The 16,869-nt window shown below is 38.8% G+C and overlaps 1 protein-coding gene across 15 annotated transcripts in view; it reads right to left on the reverse strand.

Annotated features, from left to right (window-relative positions):
* The window catches only part of WDR27 (WD repeat domain 27), a 227,850-nt gene that overhangs the window by 89,324 nt on the left and 121,657 nt on the right, over positions 1-16,869 (reverse strand). For 14 of the 15 annotated variants that reach the window (XM_045008729.1, XM_045008728.1, XM_045008730.1 and 11 more), the window contains exon 24: positions 10,285-10,383. The exons of the other annotated variant lie outside the window; for it this stretch is intronic. In XM_045008729.1, coding sequence (XP_044864664.1) covers positions 10,285-10,383 — 99 coding nt within the window. The remainder of the gene's footprint in view (positions 1-10,284; positions 10,384-16,869) is intronic. 15 annotated transcript variants of the gene reach the window in all.

Genomic DNA, 16,869 nt, shown 5'->3' on the forward strand with positions numbered 1-16,869 from the left:
AAGAAAATGCATAAATAGAAATACAGTGGTAAAAGGGGGACAGGCACAGAGGTTTTCCTAAATAGCTAACATTACAAGGAATATTCCATAATTGAGTGTTACTGTATCTGGCCAGCTACTACTGGAGCTAGGAGGGCCAGCTCGAAGTTCAAACCAGTAAAATTCCATGTGTAATTCAGATGTAATATGACTAAGTGTTTCAGGTTGAGGATCCAAGGAAAGGACTTCCAGATTTCTTTGAGAGTTCAATAATACGTGGGAAAGTAGTTCCCCTTAAAAGATACATAACCAAAGAACAGAGCTCAGTGCCAGCTAGGATTAGGAAACAAAAGAGATTTAGGAAGGAAATTATTACATGATGTCATTAACTTTGGTACTGCTGAAAGCATTGTTCACTATTGGTGAACTTCATCTTGCTACCTGACACACAGAGAAAAATTACTGCTGTTAAGAAAATGGAAAGTTTTTATCAACAAGGATTCTTAGACATACTGGTCTAGTCTGTGATCCCCTTGCTCCCAGCTGGTGATCTGTTACTCATGTGAGTAATTCCACTGATTTCAATGACACTACTCATGTGAAAAACTGCTCCTCAATTAGACTGTAGAGGAAACAATGTGTTTCATTATGACTATATCAAATTTAATGTAAAAAGCCACCGTTAATGCAACATAGATTCTCCCCTGAGTCTGAGTTCTGTCAGTGAAGAAGAATGTGGGGAGATTCAGGGAACTGGAGGAAGCTCCCTGATCTTGTGGGCTGATTTATACCAGCTCCAGTATGAGCTAGAGAAGGCTGGGGGTTAATTTAACTTACACTAGGAGTGCATGGTCTCTGTGGGTATGTCTACACTGCAATAAAAGATCTGTAGCTGGCCCAGGTCAGCTGATAGGGCTATAAAATTGTAGGGTAGACATTTGGGCTCAGACTGGAGCCCAGGTTCTGAGATCCCAGTGTGGGTCTCAGAGCCCAGGCTTCAGCTGCAGCCCAAACATCTACACTGCTATTTTTAGCCCCCCCAACCAAGCTGTGAGAAGTACTTTTTTGGGGGGGAGGGGGAAGGAAGAAATAAAGAAGTAGTGCTCAACTCCTGGATTCTTTTACTTCCCAGATATTGTTTCCTTTAAATAGATATTTTAAATTACTCTGTGACAGATGTTGTCTAACCTAAATATTAGTGTTTATTACATTTTAGCTATTGCTTCCTGCTTCTTGACACACTGATAGTTAATGGAATAAAATTAAATCTGTAATACAACATAAATAATGATAATAAAACCTAATTTGTGGGTAAGGTCTTTTGTTGCTTTAACAAAATTAACTAAAAATATTCTGTAATTTACAATAAAGTTTAGGCCAAAATGTACAAAAAAAAATCACAAGCTTATTTTTGGCTCAGGTTATTTCCTACTCAGGCAGAAGTTACTTCATAGAATTTGTCTGTTTCTCATTCTCTTCCCACTTAATTCTCTTACAGATCCACTCATACCCCTATACAAATAGGCCATGGGCCAGACCTCTATATTGCTCTTGCTGGAAATCAGGAGTGAAATTCTGGCCATACCAAAGTCAACAGCAGTTTTTCCGTTGATTTGAATAGGACCAGAGTTTCACCCTAGAGCTTCTTCTTTAATCTCTTGCAGCATACAGTCCTAACCTGAAATCCTGAACATACTGGCCCAGCCTCCTTCCTAACAGATCTGGCCCTCTGACAAGTAATCTACGCCATTACATGTGTTTTTAATATTCTTTGATGACATTTGGTATCATAGGAGTAAAGATAGTCTTCTAATTGAAACCCAGTTGTCTTCAGGACCTGTGTAAGCTCGAAAGCTTGTGTCTCTCACCAACAGAAGTTGGTCCAATAAAAAATATTAGCTCACCCACCTTGTCTCTCTAATATCTTAGGACTGACATAACTATAACAACACTGCATACTACTTAACATGTAATTTAAAAACTCACACATCTTTAGAGTTCCCCTCTGAATTTGGCCCTATGATGGGGTATATAACCCCAGTCTGGGCCCAGAGGGGATAAAAGGTAATACTGGGCCCAGGTAGCCCCGCCCCTCTGGGCCTGCCAAGAATGCTCTGGCTGTATGAGAGCGTTAAAAGGCACTCAGAAGCCTAGCCAAAGGGTGGTGGACAGGCTATAGGAGAGGTGAATCCTTCTCCAGGAAGCCACACAGAAGATTGGGTCTGAGAGGTGACTTCAGAGCAGGTAAGCCTTTCAAGCAGTGCCTTCTCCAACCACAACCCCTTTGAGAGCCAGCAGGTCAAGCTCATTTGGACTCTTTGGGGAAGCTATTGACAGTTTGGACTATAGGGGCCATATCCCAAACTGAAGAAACATATAGGTAGGAAGTAGCCCAGGGCAGCAGATTTACACTCTGTGCAGAGAGAACAATGCTGTGTTGCTTCTCACAGGGACGTGGGTCCCCCCACCATGCCTCCCTTAAGAGCAAAGGCCCAGATGTGAGTATAAGCCAAAACCTCCTGGCCTAGGGTCATGAACCAGACATCTCTATTCTAAAGGTAAATGATGTCACATAGGAAATAACAATGTGACATTAACAATGGTAGTAGAAAGTCAAGCTAGGGTTTGGTTAATTAATTGTGAGCAAACCTGCAGATGAATCAGTCTCCTGAAGTTGGCATGGCATCATTATACATGAATAGGTATGGATATGGACAGGTCTTGGTGTCTACTCTGCAGAAATAAAACAGCTAGAAACATGCCCTTGTGAGCATTTTCCTGTCATGGGGGCATTATTGGGTGACAGTCACAATATCAGCATATACTCTTCCCAGCCTCCCATATAAAAGAGGGTTTGTCTGGAAGAAAGAAGGGCATGGCTGAGGCATCCCTGGCTGCCAGGTCAGCACTTGGGGGCTGTTGGTAGCTGGCACAAAGTATAGCAATCCTGAGGCCACTCTACTTTATGCTGGGGATTGGAAGATTGTAGGGGAGGAGGCATAAAAGATGACTTAACAGTACATTTACTTCATCTCCCATACTGTGCTGAGCACAGCTCAGACGTGTCCCAACAGCTGGACCAAGATGTTCTATATGACTATATGATACTCTTCTGGAAGGTTGGAATCATTTTCTGTTGATACTTTAATTTGACACAGAAGTTGTCTGTCTTTTCTTTTAATAATTTATCTGCTGTTTGCTAAGACCCAGATTTCTCTGAGCTGTTCCAAGGACTGTAAGATATGGGTTGTGATTTATTCCATCTCGTATTCGTTGTATTTGGTCTAGCCTTATTTTAATTGCAGGACTTTTCTTTGTGATACATTCCTTAATAGCTATTGTTAAGATTTTAAATAGATGGCGTTTTGAATTGTGTATGTGTGAGAGAAAGAGAGAGAGGGGAGGGATGTCACATTTTTATCAAACTGTGTTATGTTATTTTACAAGCTGTTGTAAAGACCAGAATTTTCCATCCCTTAGTCAAGATAGTCTCTTATTTTCCTGCACATTTGTGGGTACTTTCTCTCCAGTTCCTTTAGTTAGTTTAGTCCTCTCTACAGCATTCCCCCTGTGATTGCTTCCCTCTCTCCAGCTTGCCAGGTGTGTGACTCCCCACTCTCCACAACTGCCTTTCCTGCAGGGACCCCAACAAATCCTATTCCTACATCTCTAGCTTCTGTTAGAAACTTCCCTCACTTTTGCCCAGTCAACCCTCACCTTCCTCAATCCACTAGTGACCTGCCTCTCTATGGGTCAGGAGTCTTTGTAAGTGGACTTTCACTATAAAGCTGAACAGTTGTGTAGTCTAGTGTATAGTATTCTCCCTCACCATTACAAGGTAAATATTTCTAAAACTACAACACTATTCAATATAATAGCTAAACTTGTAAGAAATACACTAAAGTACTTTATTATCAATGTGCTATGGAATGAGAAACTTCTACACATCCCTGATAGTAGCAATCACATTTAGCCATACTCATGTGGTGTACAGCTGTGGCTTGCTGGCAACATTTGCAGAGTCCCTTGATTAAACTAAGTTGTCCTTGTGTAGCTTTGTTCACTTATGGAAAGCTTTTTTAAAAAAATCACCCCCTGCCTTTTCACAGCTGTCATGTGTGCTTAGAAAAGTTTCTTTGGCATAAACAAGTTTATCTTCTGCATAATGTGAAGTCCTACACTAACTGAGCTACAATGTCAGTGCTTTCTATTAGACTCTGTAAAAGAAGCTTCTGTTCTCCCACTGGTTTGTGTGCCTGATAGATGTAGAGCAGCGTTTCTCGAACTGTGGATCAGGACCCCAAAGTGGGTCATGACCCCATTTTAATGGGGTCACCAGGGCTCACTTAGACTTGCTGGGGCCCAGGGCTGAAGCCCAAGCCCCACTGCCCGGAACCAAAACCGAAGCCTGAGGGCTTCAGCCCTGGGTGGCAGGGTTTAGGTTACAGCCCCCCTGTATAGGGCTGAAGCCCTGGGACTTCAGCTTGCCCCCCCCCAGGGTAGCAGGGCTTGGGCGGGCTCAGGCTTCTGTCCCCCCTCCTCAGGTCATATAGTAATTTTTGTTGTCAGAAGGAGGTCGCGGTGCAATGAAATTTGAGAACCCCTGATGTAGAGAAACAGATAAAAGCTACATATGTAAATAAAGATGCTTGGTAATTAATTAATGGAGAGAATCTGTCCAATTCCCAACTATTAAATGGATTCAGAGATCTATCCAAAGCATAACCATATAAATACAACCTGTACTATGCTCTGAATTTTGCCAAATGTAGGCCAACATTCAAAAGGACGACTAGCCTGACTTTCAAGGCCTGGTTCCTCAATACTTTCTGGAAATCAGGCCCCAGACACGTGAAGTTGGGCATCCAAAACTCGCTGGCTACTTTTGAATATCTTGGCTTTGTGCTTTCTTGAACTACTGGAGGGAGCAGACTTCAGAACTGCAGGCCCTGTCCTGCTGATGGCACCAGGGACTTGGACCCAAGAACCAATAGTTGGAATGACCCAGCCGATCGGAACTTTCTCAGTGAGACACAGGGAAAGAGGGTTATGAATCTATAAGTATGTAGGGTATTCTGTTATGCCTTTAATTTAAAGGCTCATTCCATTAATTTTTGAATTTTTTTTATTGATGTGTGGCATTCTAACTTTACTAATGAGTGATATAAATTTTAAATAACTAAAGTCTTGTCTAAGTACTATCTTGATATTCTTTTTAAAAAACTTTGCTGATAAAAGATTACTTTTATAAGCTGCATTTTCTTTTATTACTACTATATTTAAATGAAACTTTACTAACAAGATTTAAAGTATCTATTTGCATTTGACTACATTGGACAGAAGGACTTGGACTGAAGTACACATTTAGTCTAAAGACACAGTGGGCCAAATTCTGCTCTCACATGCACCAGTGAAGCCCCATTGAAGTCTATGGGATTGCATAGGTGGGAGGGAAGAATTTAGCCCAATGCCATGAGAAGAGAACATACTGAACCTTGAATGGCATGTCATCTGCAAGTTTAACAATAGGCATCTTTCTTTTTAATGCAGCTGTCTTCTTTGGATTCAGCAAGGCAGAGGAGGTAGCATCTCTCTTGACCAAATTGCAACATAAGCTTTGGCTAAGACCCACATTTCCTAACAAAGACCTATGGGCTGCTGAAACAACTTCTCCAGCTAAAGTAGTAGATATAAAAAGGCTGAGTTTGACAGATCTCAAATCATTGTAGATGAAGGACTGGAGACTTGGCATAAAAGACAGACCAGGTTGGGAGAAACATATAATGGTCTCTCTCTCAGCCTTCTTTGGTTCATCAGCCAGTGTTAACAGCTGAACTGGAACATGAAGCTCATGTTATTGGGAAAAACTAAGCTAGAAAAGGTTCTAGAATGGATGAATAGGTGCATAGAACTTATTATATTCTCTCTGTTCCTTAAAAAGCATGTTTTTGTAAGTCTGTATCTAATCTTGGCCATTCAGGTGACAATATCTGCACAAGAATTTTCCATATCATCTTGATGTCTCGCTGTTCCAAGATGGGAGAACCAGAACTACAAGTGCAGAAACCATTTTTGAAAGAGAAAGTAGCTAAGGACGTAGAGGTGTGCAGTGATTGGGATAAAATACAACATGATTTTACAAAAGATAGATCGTGCCAAATCAACCTGATCTCCTTCTTTGATAACTGATTTTTAGACAAAGGAAATGCAGTAGCTCTAATCTACCTGGATATCAGTATGGCATTTGATACAGTTCCAAATGGGAAATTGTTAGTTAAATTGGAGAAGATGGGGATTCATATTAGAATTGAAAGGTGGATGAGGAATTAGTTAAAGGGGAGACTACAATGAGTCATACTGAAAGGTGAGCTGTCAGGCTGGAGGGAGGTTACCAGTGGCAGAGATCCTGGGGGTGGGGATGGGGATCATCTCCATCAGCAGCATGAGGCATGGGTCACTTGCAGGTTTAAACTAGTGTAAATGGTAAATTCTCTGTAACATGAAATCTTTAAATCATGATTTGAAGACTTCAGTAACTTAGCCAGAGGTTATGGTCTATTACAGGAGTGGGTAAGTGAGGTTTTGTGGCCTGATATGTGCAGAAGGATAGACTAGAGGATCATGATGGTCCCTTCCAGCTTTAGAGTCTAGGATTCTATAATCTCTGTAAAAGGATTTTTACAACTCAGTGGCACTTTTTACTCTTTGAAGTTTAGTCTCTTGGGAAAGAAGCTTAAAGTAAATAGCAAGTGGACAAGTATCCCCCTCAGACACAAAGTATGTTTTTCTTTAAATGGTTAAAGAGTAACTGTCTCAAAACTAATGAACCACGCATCCTTCTAGTTTTGACATGTTGGTAAATTAGTGCAGACAACTGAACTGGCTGCAGAGAGATAAACCATTCTGAGTCAAAGGCCTCTCTGGTGCAACTCAACTCACTTCAATGGGATCACAGATATTAATTTGGCCCCATGTCCTAAAACCACATAATTCAAGCTCTGACAAGCTACTGCAGAGTCTCAAAGTGCTATTTATGATACTGGAAAAAATGCAGTCTATAAAAGGATAACCTAAGATTGATTTAACACCAATCAAAGCCAAAATCAGTAAATAAAAATCTGAAAAAGAATTTTCCCTGACTTTACAAAAACTGGCTTGCTTGTGGGAAAATGACATGTACTTGATGATTAAGTGAACAGTCACTGGTGACCCAGTACAGCAGAAGAATGGACTTTTCACACGGATTTTTTTTCTAAATTGAAATCTCCAGATGTGACCACCAGGAAAAATATACTGTGATAGAAGCTAGTAAAGGATAATTCATTTTTTCAGACACATCCAAAGTTATCTGTAGCCAGTTCTGAATAGTATGGTGATTTTAGTGCTAACTTCAACTATCTGAGAAATCCACAAGCAAGTCTCCCAACTGGCAGCTGTACAGGTAACTTCATGCATGCAGGTCAGCAGAAAGTTGATATGATGCTTTCTATGGCTCCTGTGAGAAGGGAGTCTGAGAACACAGAAGTGACAGGCTCCCTACACTCAGTTCACATACTGTTAGCTGGACCTAGACCCAGTATAACCCACAGTAGCCCAGAGCTGCAATTGCAGGGAACGTCCAGCTCAACGCCAAGCTGGAGTAAATTTTTGGGTAATTTAGCTGCTAAAATCTAAGACTCTGCCAGCATGTTCCAACTTTACTCAAAGGCTTATATAACTTGGCCATTCACCCATTTATTGCAGATCTGAAGTTGGTCCAAATAGTTTACAGTGTACCACTTTTCCCGCTGTATACTACAGTTTGAATTAAACACAAAATTAATAATAAAAATCCACCTAACAGCCTCTGTACCATAGGTTACATCATAAGCATCATAGTCATATTACAACTGAGGCACATGCATATTCAAGAACACAAAAATGCATAGTGTATGGACTGGTGAGACATCAAGTGTGATGACACCTGTCTCCATAATACATTCATCTACAGATACCACCTTTACAGCTATTACAGAATTATTCATAGCAATTATACCTGCACTTTAAGTCATACATTAGCAGGTAAATCTTTTTTGCCCCTTCAGATTATAAAATAAAGAAAGTAAAATCCATGACCCTAATATTTCTCTAACTATGTTCTAGCACTCAAATACTAGCACTTTTCTAGAGACACTGCTCAGAGAGTGATGTATTCTTCCCATTTCAATGACGGGTAACTGAGGCATACAAAGCAAGTATGTAAATTGCCTGAGATCCACCAGGAAGTCTGTGGCAGAGCTGGGAATAGGACAAAATCCAGATATCTGGAGTCCCAGAAAAAGGATATCTAAGTATTGATGCGGTACAGTATAAAGGACGAGGCTAGCTATATAAGAATTGCAGTCATTTATTTGTATATAGAAAAAATGGAAAGTGTTAAACAATTACTCCATTAAATAGTCCAATAAATTCCATAGAAAGGATCAAACATAAAAATGAGACAATCCATCAAAGATTAACCGTAGACATTAGCAGTTTGTATTAATGTAGCACTTGCCAAATCAGGATCAAAACTCCATTATGCTAGGCACTGCAAAAACACTTAGTTTAAAGGACAATTTTAATCCTTGAAAATAAGTCCAGAAACAACTTAAATTTCTTGTAATGCAAATTTCTCCTATATTAAGAGCATAATCCTAGATCAGGGTTTCGCAAACTTCAATGCACCGCAACCTCCTTCTGACAACAAAAATGATTACACGACTCCAGCAAGTCTAACGCCAGCCCTGGTGACCCCATTAAAACAGGGTCATGACCCACTTTGGAGTCCTGCCACACAGTTTGAGAACTGCTGCCGTAGATAAACTGGTGAAGGATAACATGCTACCAGAAATATTAAAATGTACAATTCAGGTATTATTGAATTCATTAGTATTATTTTCATCCTGACACTAACCTAGACTTGCTGCACCATCTTTTCATAATCTTGGAGTTTGTTATTATAACTAAGCTTTAGCTTTGTTGTAACAAATATTTGGTTGGGGGTTTTTTTTTGTTTGTTTGTTTTTAAACATTGCAAAGGCAAAATGTAACCAGATAAAAGGTGTGTGTGTGTGTGTTTTGTTTGTTGTGGATAAGGAGTCACAACATCTGACAAAGACATTTTGCAAGCATATTACTGGGGGACGGCAATATGGTTAGAACCAATTTTAAGGATGTCTGTGCATGGAATCACCTCTTCCAAGAAATCCTTTCTCCCTCTGCTATTGCATCAGCTCATTACTAGAAATAAATGTAGCTAGAACCCGCCTAGGATGCTCACTTTTTGTCTCTCTATTTTTAACCCATCTATAAACTATTCAAAGGTCACTTCTTTTACAATGAGATTTCAAACAATATTTCTCCTTCTGTAAAAGGAGGAAAGAAGAAAGGAGGATGAGAAATGGAAAACCTGCAAAGCAAGTATTCTAGAAAAGTATCTTCAGCTACAGTTCTTGACATTTGCTGTAGATAACTAAGTAAAAGTTTCCATTTTTTAATTTCAGTATGTTGCCTATAATAAGTAAAGGAAAGTACAAGGGAATACTGCATATATTAAGCATAGGAGATCTATTTAAACTGATATCTGGGGGAGGAGAAGTTTAGTACCACCACTTGAACTTTGCCAACCTCAAGCACCTACTCAGGAATAATTATAAAATGTGAATTAAAAATGTTCTGCTGACACGTCACATGAGTTATGTTCTCTACGGTTAATAAAAATAGCCTTCAGCCTCGCAAAATTTGTTTCTCAAAAAATATCTCCTCAAAACAAGCAGCAGAAATACTGGGGGAGCATACATTCTTTAATGGTTCACCCTCATTTACCTCCGACCCAGGAAACACAGGTGGAAGACAGCTAAGAACAGCAGCAGGATTGACATAGGGAGAACACTTATTGGAGGGCTGTGGATAAAGAGAAGCGGAGAGCCAACAGTAGCCTCAATCTTGCCTCCTCTGCTATCTTTTCAACTTCCAATACCAGTACATTTCAGACTACATAAACTGATGCTGGAAGGCAGGCTGAATTCAAGTAAACTATACAGAAGATGAGCTCTTTCCAAATCAGTTTAAATTATTTATATGAGACACTCAATTCATTATGAATGCTAGTGTATAACAAAGACAAATGTGAACACTCATAATAATAATTACAATCCATTGTATGCCACTCAGATCATACAGATGGACAAGGTAGAGAAAATGTTTCACTGCCATCAAGGGCATTTACCATGAAGCTTGTATACATTTAAATGACAACAAGAAAGAAAGGGAGAAAAAGTGTACCTGTGGAGACGAGGGACTAAAAGCCACATTGATCACTGATTCCGTGTGTCCTGCCAATTTATGGGAAAAGGTACTCGAACGCATCTCATATATGTAAGCCTAAAAGACAACAAGAGTTTAAATTTTCATTTTAAGAAGACTTCTACTGAACACTTTAAAGTATAGCTTGATAGGAATTCGCATTCTGGCTAACAAGTTTTAGCTATAGTAAATACTTCACAATAGCCAGGCAGATATAAATTCTATAGATCTGACATTCTATAGATGTGACTTTTTATAATACCAAGAATGATTTAGCAAATGTTAGCTTTTAAAGTATCCTAATGGAAAAATGGTTAGAAAAAGAGCAATTCTAACTTTTTCCTTGGGAGGGAAAATGGTCTATGGATGTGTTTCAAGTAGACACTGAAATCATGCCAAGTAAGACCTTTCTTAAACAGGTTATTTTTCTATAAAGATGTTCTTCAAAATCTAAATATCTACTTTTTGCATAAAAAGTGTTAAAAAGCCCTACCATCTTAATGTCTATGATTAAAAAGCTGCTATTTGTTTGTCAGCCACATTAAAACAATATTGTCTTCTCTCTGTTCATGGTTCTTAGCAGCTGTCAGCTGACACACTGTTCTCAATAACGTGGAATGGCTAAATAATTAGTGACACAAATGCACTGATAAGGAATTGACAAAAAAAAAGTTTCAGGAGAGTGTGTGAGGAAGGGAAATGTATGTCAGCCAAACATGAAAAGGTAGATTTAGTAGAAAAAAAATTACTGTTTGCAAGCTTTTAACTGATGAAATGGTACCAAAGCAGAAATGCACTAAGGGCTGAATCTAAAGCCGACTGACATCAAAGGGATTTGGATCAGGCTCTTAAACTTCTAACATTAGTTCTTTTGTTTTGCTTAATTGAGTTAAATGTATTGAAAATAAATCCTGTATTTTTGTATGCAGAACGATTTTAAGGAATCAGATGCCAACGCATGATTCTGCTCTACTGTACCATTCAGCTGGTAAGAAGAAAGGAAGTAGATGTGGCATACAGTTGTCTGGTATTTATATTCAAAGCACATAAAAAGACAATGTATAAGGAATACACAGAACATTGAGTAAAACTGATTTAGCATACAGCAAAGAAAATGTAGAAGAAAATACATTGTAATGGTATCTGAGAAAACACTGTATGAGTGAAACCACAATCTGAGTAGGCTTTACAGTAATTCAAAAAGTTGAATGTTCCTTTTTCACTATGTCTCTGCGGTTGTGCTGATGAACATGGAACTCATGAAAGCGTTTTGGAGCCTAGGATAAGAAAGCCTTCCTGAATAGGCAGACTTTGTTGTAACAATACTTAGTTTATTTTTTTAAAAGACATTATAATATCAAATTTAGGCTCTTTTAGGTAGGGACACAGGTCCCTCAAAGCCAGAGTAAAAGGTCTTTGCATGCGGGAAATACAGAAATGCTGGTGAGAATAAAATCCTCACCCAAATTCAGGTACAGAGCCTGGAGCATCTATGCATCCTATTCTTCTGCATTCCCTTTACATGGGGCTGTGGTTCAGTATATTCATGCAATAATCTCCCTTCAGCATCAGCCGACAACTGCCCTGCACTCCCATGTAGCTACAATGGAGCTTAGAGCTGCATCATCCAGGGGATCTAGAGTTCCTGTGAGCAGCTTCTCTATTCTCCAGTCCCCAGTGCAGCACCAATGTGGCACTTATGCAAAATGTCACTTCTCTGACTGAAAAATTTGTAAAAATCCCCAAACTGCTGGTGACAGGACACTAGATAGGGAGGGCTCTGAGTTATTACAAATAATTCTTTCCCAGGTATCTGCCTGGTGGGTGTTGCCCACATGCTCAGTGTCTAACTGATCACTATATTTGGGGTCGGAAAGGAATTTCCTCCCAGGTCAGATTGGCTGAGAACCCATGGGGGGGAGGAAGGGTTGCCTTCCTCTGCAGCATGGGGCACAGGTCACTTGCGGGTTTAAACTAGTGTAAATGGTGAGTTCTCGGTAGCTTGAAGTCTTTAAACCATGATTTGAGGACTTCAGTAACTCAGCCAGAGGTTAGGGGGCTATTTCAGGAGTGGGTAAGGTTCTGTGGCCTGCAATGTTCAGGAGGATAGACTAGATGATCAATGGTCCCTTCTGACCTTAAAATCTATGGGCAGGTCTACACTAAGGGCGGGGGTCGAATTAGGGTACGCAAGTTCAGCTACGTGAATAGCGTAGCTGAACTCGAAGTACCCTAGTTTGAACTACTTACCCGTCCAGACGCCGCGGGATCGAAGTCCGCGGCTCCAAGGTCAACTCCGCCACCGCCTTTTGCAGTGGTGGAGTACCGGAGTCGACCGCGGCGCTTCCGGAGTTCGAACTATCGCGTCTAGATCAGACACAATAGTTTGAACTCCGAGAAGTCGAACTCACCACGTCGACCCGGACGGTAAGTGTAGACTAGCCCTATGAGTCCCTACCATAAATATAGAAGCATTAACATTGTCCAATAATGTATTGATAACTATTAGCTGTTAATCTTGTACATTAGCTTTCTTTGTATTAATAAACATCGTTACAAGAATAGACTACTCATTCCACTGTACAGCATATAAATCACCTTTCACAAGATTTGAGCTAAGAAGGAATATTTCTCCTTTAAAACTACATGAAAGTATTAGAGAGAGAGCTGGCAGTGATGCACACGGGTAGTGTTAGGCAACCTTAACTATCATAAATCCCTGTCTTGAGTGGTTTATAACTTTGCCCAACTGCAGCCATTAGAGATGAAATTTTCCATGCCAGGCTCCTGCCTCGGGTTGGAATTTATTTCTTTTGGAAAGTTTCAGCTTGAACACCCCAATTAGTTGATACTTGATAATTTCAGGCTTAATCGCACCATACCTCAATCACCCTCTGTAAAAGGGAAATAATAATATCACCTCATTAAATTCATTAATGTTTGAGAAGCACTCAGATAATACAGTGATGAATGCCATAGGAAAGCCCCTGGGGAAGTGATATATTCTGTACTCACCACATGGTTTGGATGATTTGCAGAAAATTAACACACGGGGCCACTAATATGTGATCATTAAAGATGGTCTCATAATATATATGCACAGGAGGGTTGAATTAAGGGCACAAAGTCCATGAGTAATCCCATTTGACTCAATGAGACTATTTACAGAACAAGGTGCTACTGAGCATGAGTTAGGCTGGCAGAATTTGACTTACAGTAAGTTATGACCAGGCCTGGTAGAATTCATTTTTTAGAATTTTGACTGATGTCAATGTTTACTTTTAAGCAATTTTTAGTTGTATTGGTTTGATTTTTCACAGTTGTGGGAAATTAAGGGGTAAATCATTGTTTAATGACCGATTCAACAACTTTATAAACCATTAAACACAAATTGTCAACATCACATGTCAAAATATATAAAGTAAATATCCTTAAATTAACAAATCAGACCTGTTTTTACTATTCATTCACTAGTCCATTTGTAACAAGACTAACTCAAAAGTCTAAATCACTGGATTTTGACTCAAGTTCTCCAGCAGCATTTTTTTCTTTGCCTATCTGTAAATTTCAATTGTTATCAATGGAAATGTCAGTTTGTATGTATGGTAAAACTGACATTTACTGACACAGATAAAAATCTACAGTAGAACCTCAGAGTTATGAGACCAGAGTTGCGAACTGACCAGCCAACCACACACCTCATTTGGAACCTGAAGTACACAATCAGGCAGGAGCAGAGACAAAAAAAGCAGCAGCAAATACAGTACAGTACTGTGTTAAACATAAACTACTAAAAAAACAAAGGGAAAGCAGCATTTTTCTTCTTCACAGTAATGTTTCAAACTTTATTAAGTCAATGTTCAGTAGTAAACTTTTGAAAGAACAACCATAACATTTTGTTCAGAGTTACAAACAACTTCCATTCTCGAGGTGTTCGTAACTCTGAGGTTCTACTGTAATTCTTTCAAGCCTAGTTTTCACAAATTCATTGGACTGGGACTATCCAAAGCTTCCATGAGTAACAAAGATCAGGTTTTGCGGAGAACATCTTCAGTATGAAGCTACATTTTATGTTGTGGAAGTTGTCATCTTAAGATGTCTTTGCTCCCATACTTTCTGTGGTGTGCAGATACTCCTTTCCTTCATAAATAACAGGTAAGCAGAGTAAAACAGATCATACAGACTTTTCAGTTTTAAAATCCTTAATTTACCAAAACCAGAAATTTCACAAAAGGATCCCGAAATCCAACTATTAAATGCATTTATTTTCACATTTATCTTGTGGTTTCAAAAGCAGAAGTTGAAGGATAGCCATTAAATATCATCAGCGGCCACATTTTCATTTATGTCCTAATTGGTGTATATTTTAATATCTGCAGCTAATCATCAACCTGGAAGGAAAATTATATATTTTGGCAGTCAGAAAGTTGTACATAATTATAACTCTTTTCCTATAGTGCAAAAGTGAAGTAAAGATTTGTTTTAAATCTTAAAATCAGCAGAACTGTTTTTTGTTAAAACAACACCTGTCAATTTCATCCTGAGGACTGGGGGTGGGGTAGAGACAAAGTTAGTATTAAAGTAACACTGCCATGGTTATTTTACTTCTAAATATTCTAGAAATAAATAAATCACTTGGTAGTTGACCTCCATAAATCCTGTGGACTAGTGCCAACCAGTAAATGGATAGCCCTTCCAACTATACAAATACATTACTTTGACATGCAGTGCCTTTCATAGTTGAATTCAAGAAAGATATACATTGTTTGAGACTTTTCTGGGCTAAATTCTGTGCTACACCTTGTTAATCTCATTGTTTAAAATGTTTGCACAGGGTAAACCGGTGTAGAACTTAGTGTCTCTTGTTTATGCAGAACTGAAAGTATAATATATATTTAGTAGGGCTGTCAAGCAATTAAAAGCTTAATTGTGATTAATAGCGATGAATCATACTGTTAAACAATAATAGAATACCATTTATTTAAATATATTTGGATGTTTTCTACATTTTCAAATATATTGATTTCAATTACAACACAAGTTTTTGCACTGTAAAAAAAACAAAAGAAATAGTATTTTTTCAATTCACCTAATACAAGTACTGTTGTGCAATCTCTTTATCATGAAAGTTGAACTTGCAAATGTAGAATTATGTACAAAGAAACTGCATTAAAAATAAAACAAAACAATATAAAACTTTAGAGCCTACAAATCCACTTAATCCTATTTCAGCCAATCGCTCAGACAAACAAGTTTGTTTACATTGACGGGAGATATTGCTGCCCGCTTCTTGTTTACCCATCATCAGCGTGGACGCATGTTCTCTGGAATGGTGCTTGAAGCATGAAAGGACATAAGAATCTTTAGCGCATCTGGCACGTAAATATCTTGCTGCGCCGGCTACAACAGTGCCATGTGAACGCCTGTTTTCACTTTCAGGTGACGTAAACAAGAAATGGGCTGCATTATCCCCTGCAAATTGTAACCAAACTTTGTCCGGGTGATTGGCTGAAGTAGGACTGAGTGGACTTGCAGGCTCTAAAATTTTACATTGTTTTGTTTTATTTTTAATGCAATGTAAAATTTTAGAGCCTGCAAGTCCACTCAGTCCTACTTCAGCCAATCACCCGGACAAAGTTTGATTACAATTTGCAGGGGATATTGCAGCCCATTTCTTGTTTACGTCACCTGAAAGTGAAAACAGGCGTTCACATGGCATTGTTGTAGCCGGCGCAGCAAGATATTTACGTGCCAGATGCGCTAAAGATTCTTATGTCCTTTCATGCTTCAAGCACCATTCCAGAGAACATGCGTCCACGCTGATGATGGGTAAACAAGAAGCGGGCAGCAATATCTCCCGTCAATGTAAACAAACTTGTTTGTCTGAGCGATTGGCTGAAATAGGATTAAGTGGATTTGTAGGCTCTAAGGTTTTATATTGTTTTATTTTTGAATGCAGTTTTTTTTGTACATAATTCTACATTTGTAAATTCAACTTTCATGATAAAGAGATTGCACAACAGTACTTGTACTAAATTGAAAAATACTATTTCATTTGTTTTTTACAGTACAAATATGTGTAATAAAAATATAAAGTAAGCACTGTACACTTTATATTCTGTGTTGTAACTGAAATCAATATATTTGAAAATGTAGGAAACATCCAAAATATTTAATAAATTTCCATTGGTATTCTATTGTTTAACAGTGCAATTAATTGTGAGTAATTTTTTTTAGTTAATTGCGTGAGTTAATGGCGATTAATTGACAGACCTAATATTTAGTGCTTACTTAGCACTTTTCTTCCCCCCAAAAAATCACAAATCATTCTCTACACAGGTGGATATTATCTCCATTTTACAAATGGAAAAGAGAGCTTGACACAAATTTTCAAATGAGGGTGCTTAAAGTTAAGCATCTAAATAAAATGGCGTAGCAAAGGGCCGGCTGCCAGAGATACAGAGATGGTGTTAATGTATAGGGCCTCTCATTCATATCCCGGAATCAGGACATATCCCAGGAACTGAAGGGATGGGGTGGGGGCGCTGCTTCTGTAGTCTGTTT

The sequence above is a fragment of the Mauremys mutica genome, chromosome 3 (genome assembly GCF_020497125.1).
Source record: "Mauremys mutica isolate MM-2020 ecotype Southern chromosome 3, ASM2049712v1, whole genome shotgun sequence".
In the NCBI taxonomy this organism is placed as follows: domain Eukaryota; kingdom Metazoa; phylum Chordata; order Testudines; family Geoemydidae; genus Mauremys; species Mauremys mutica.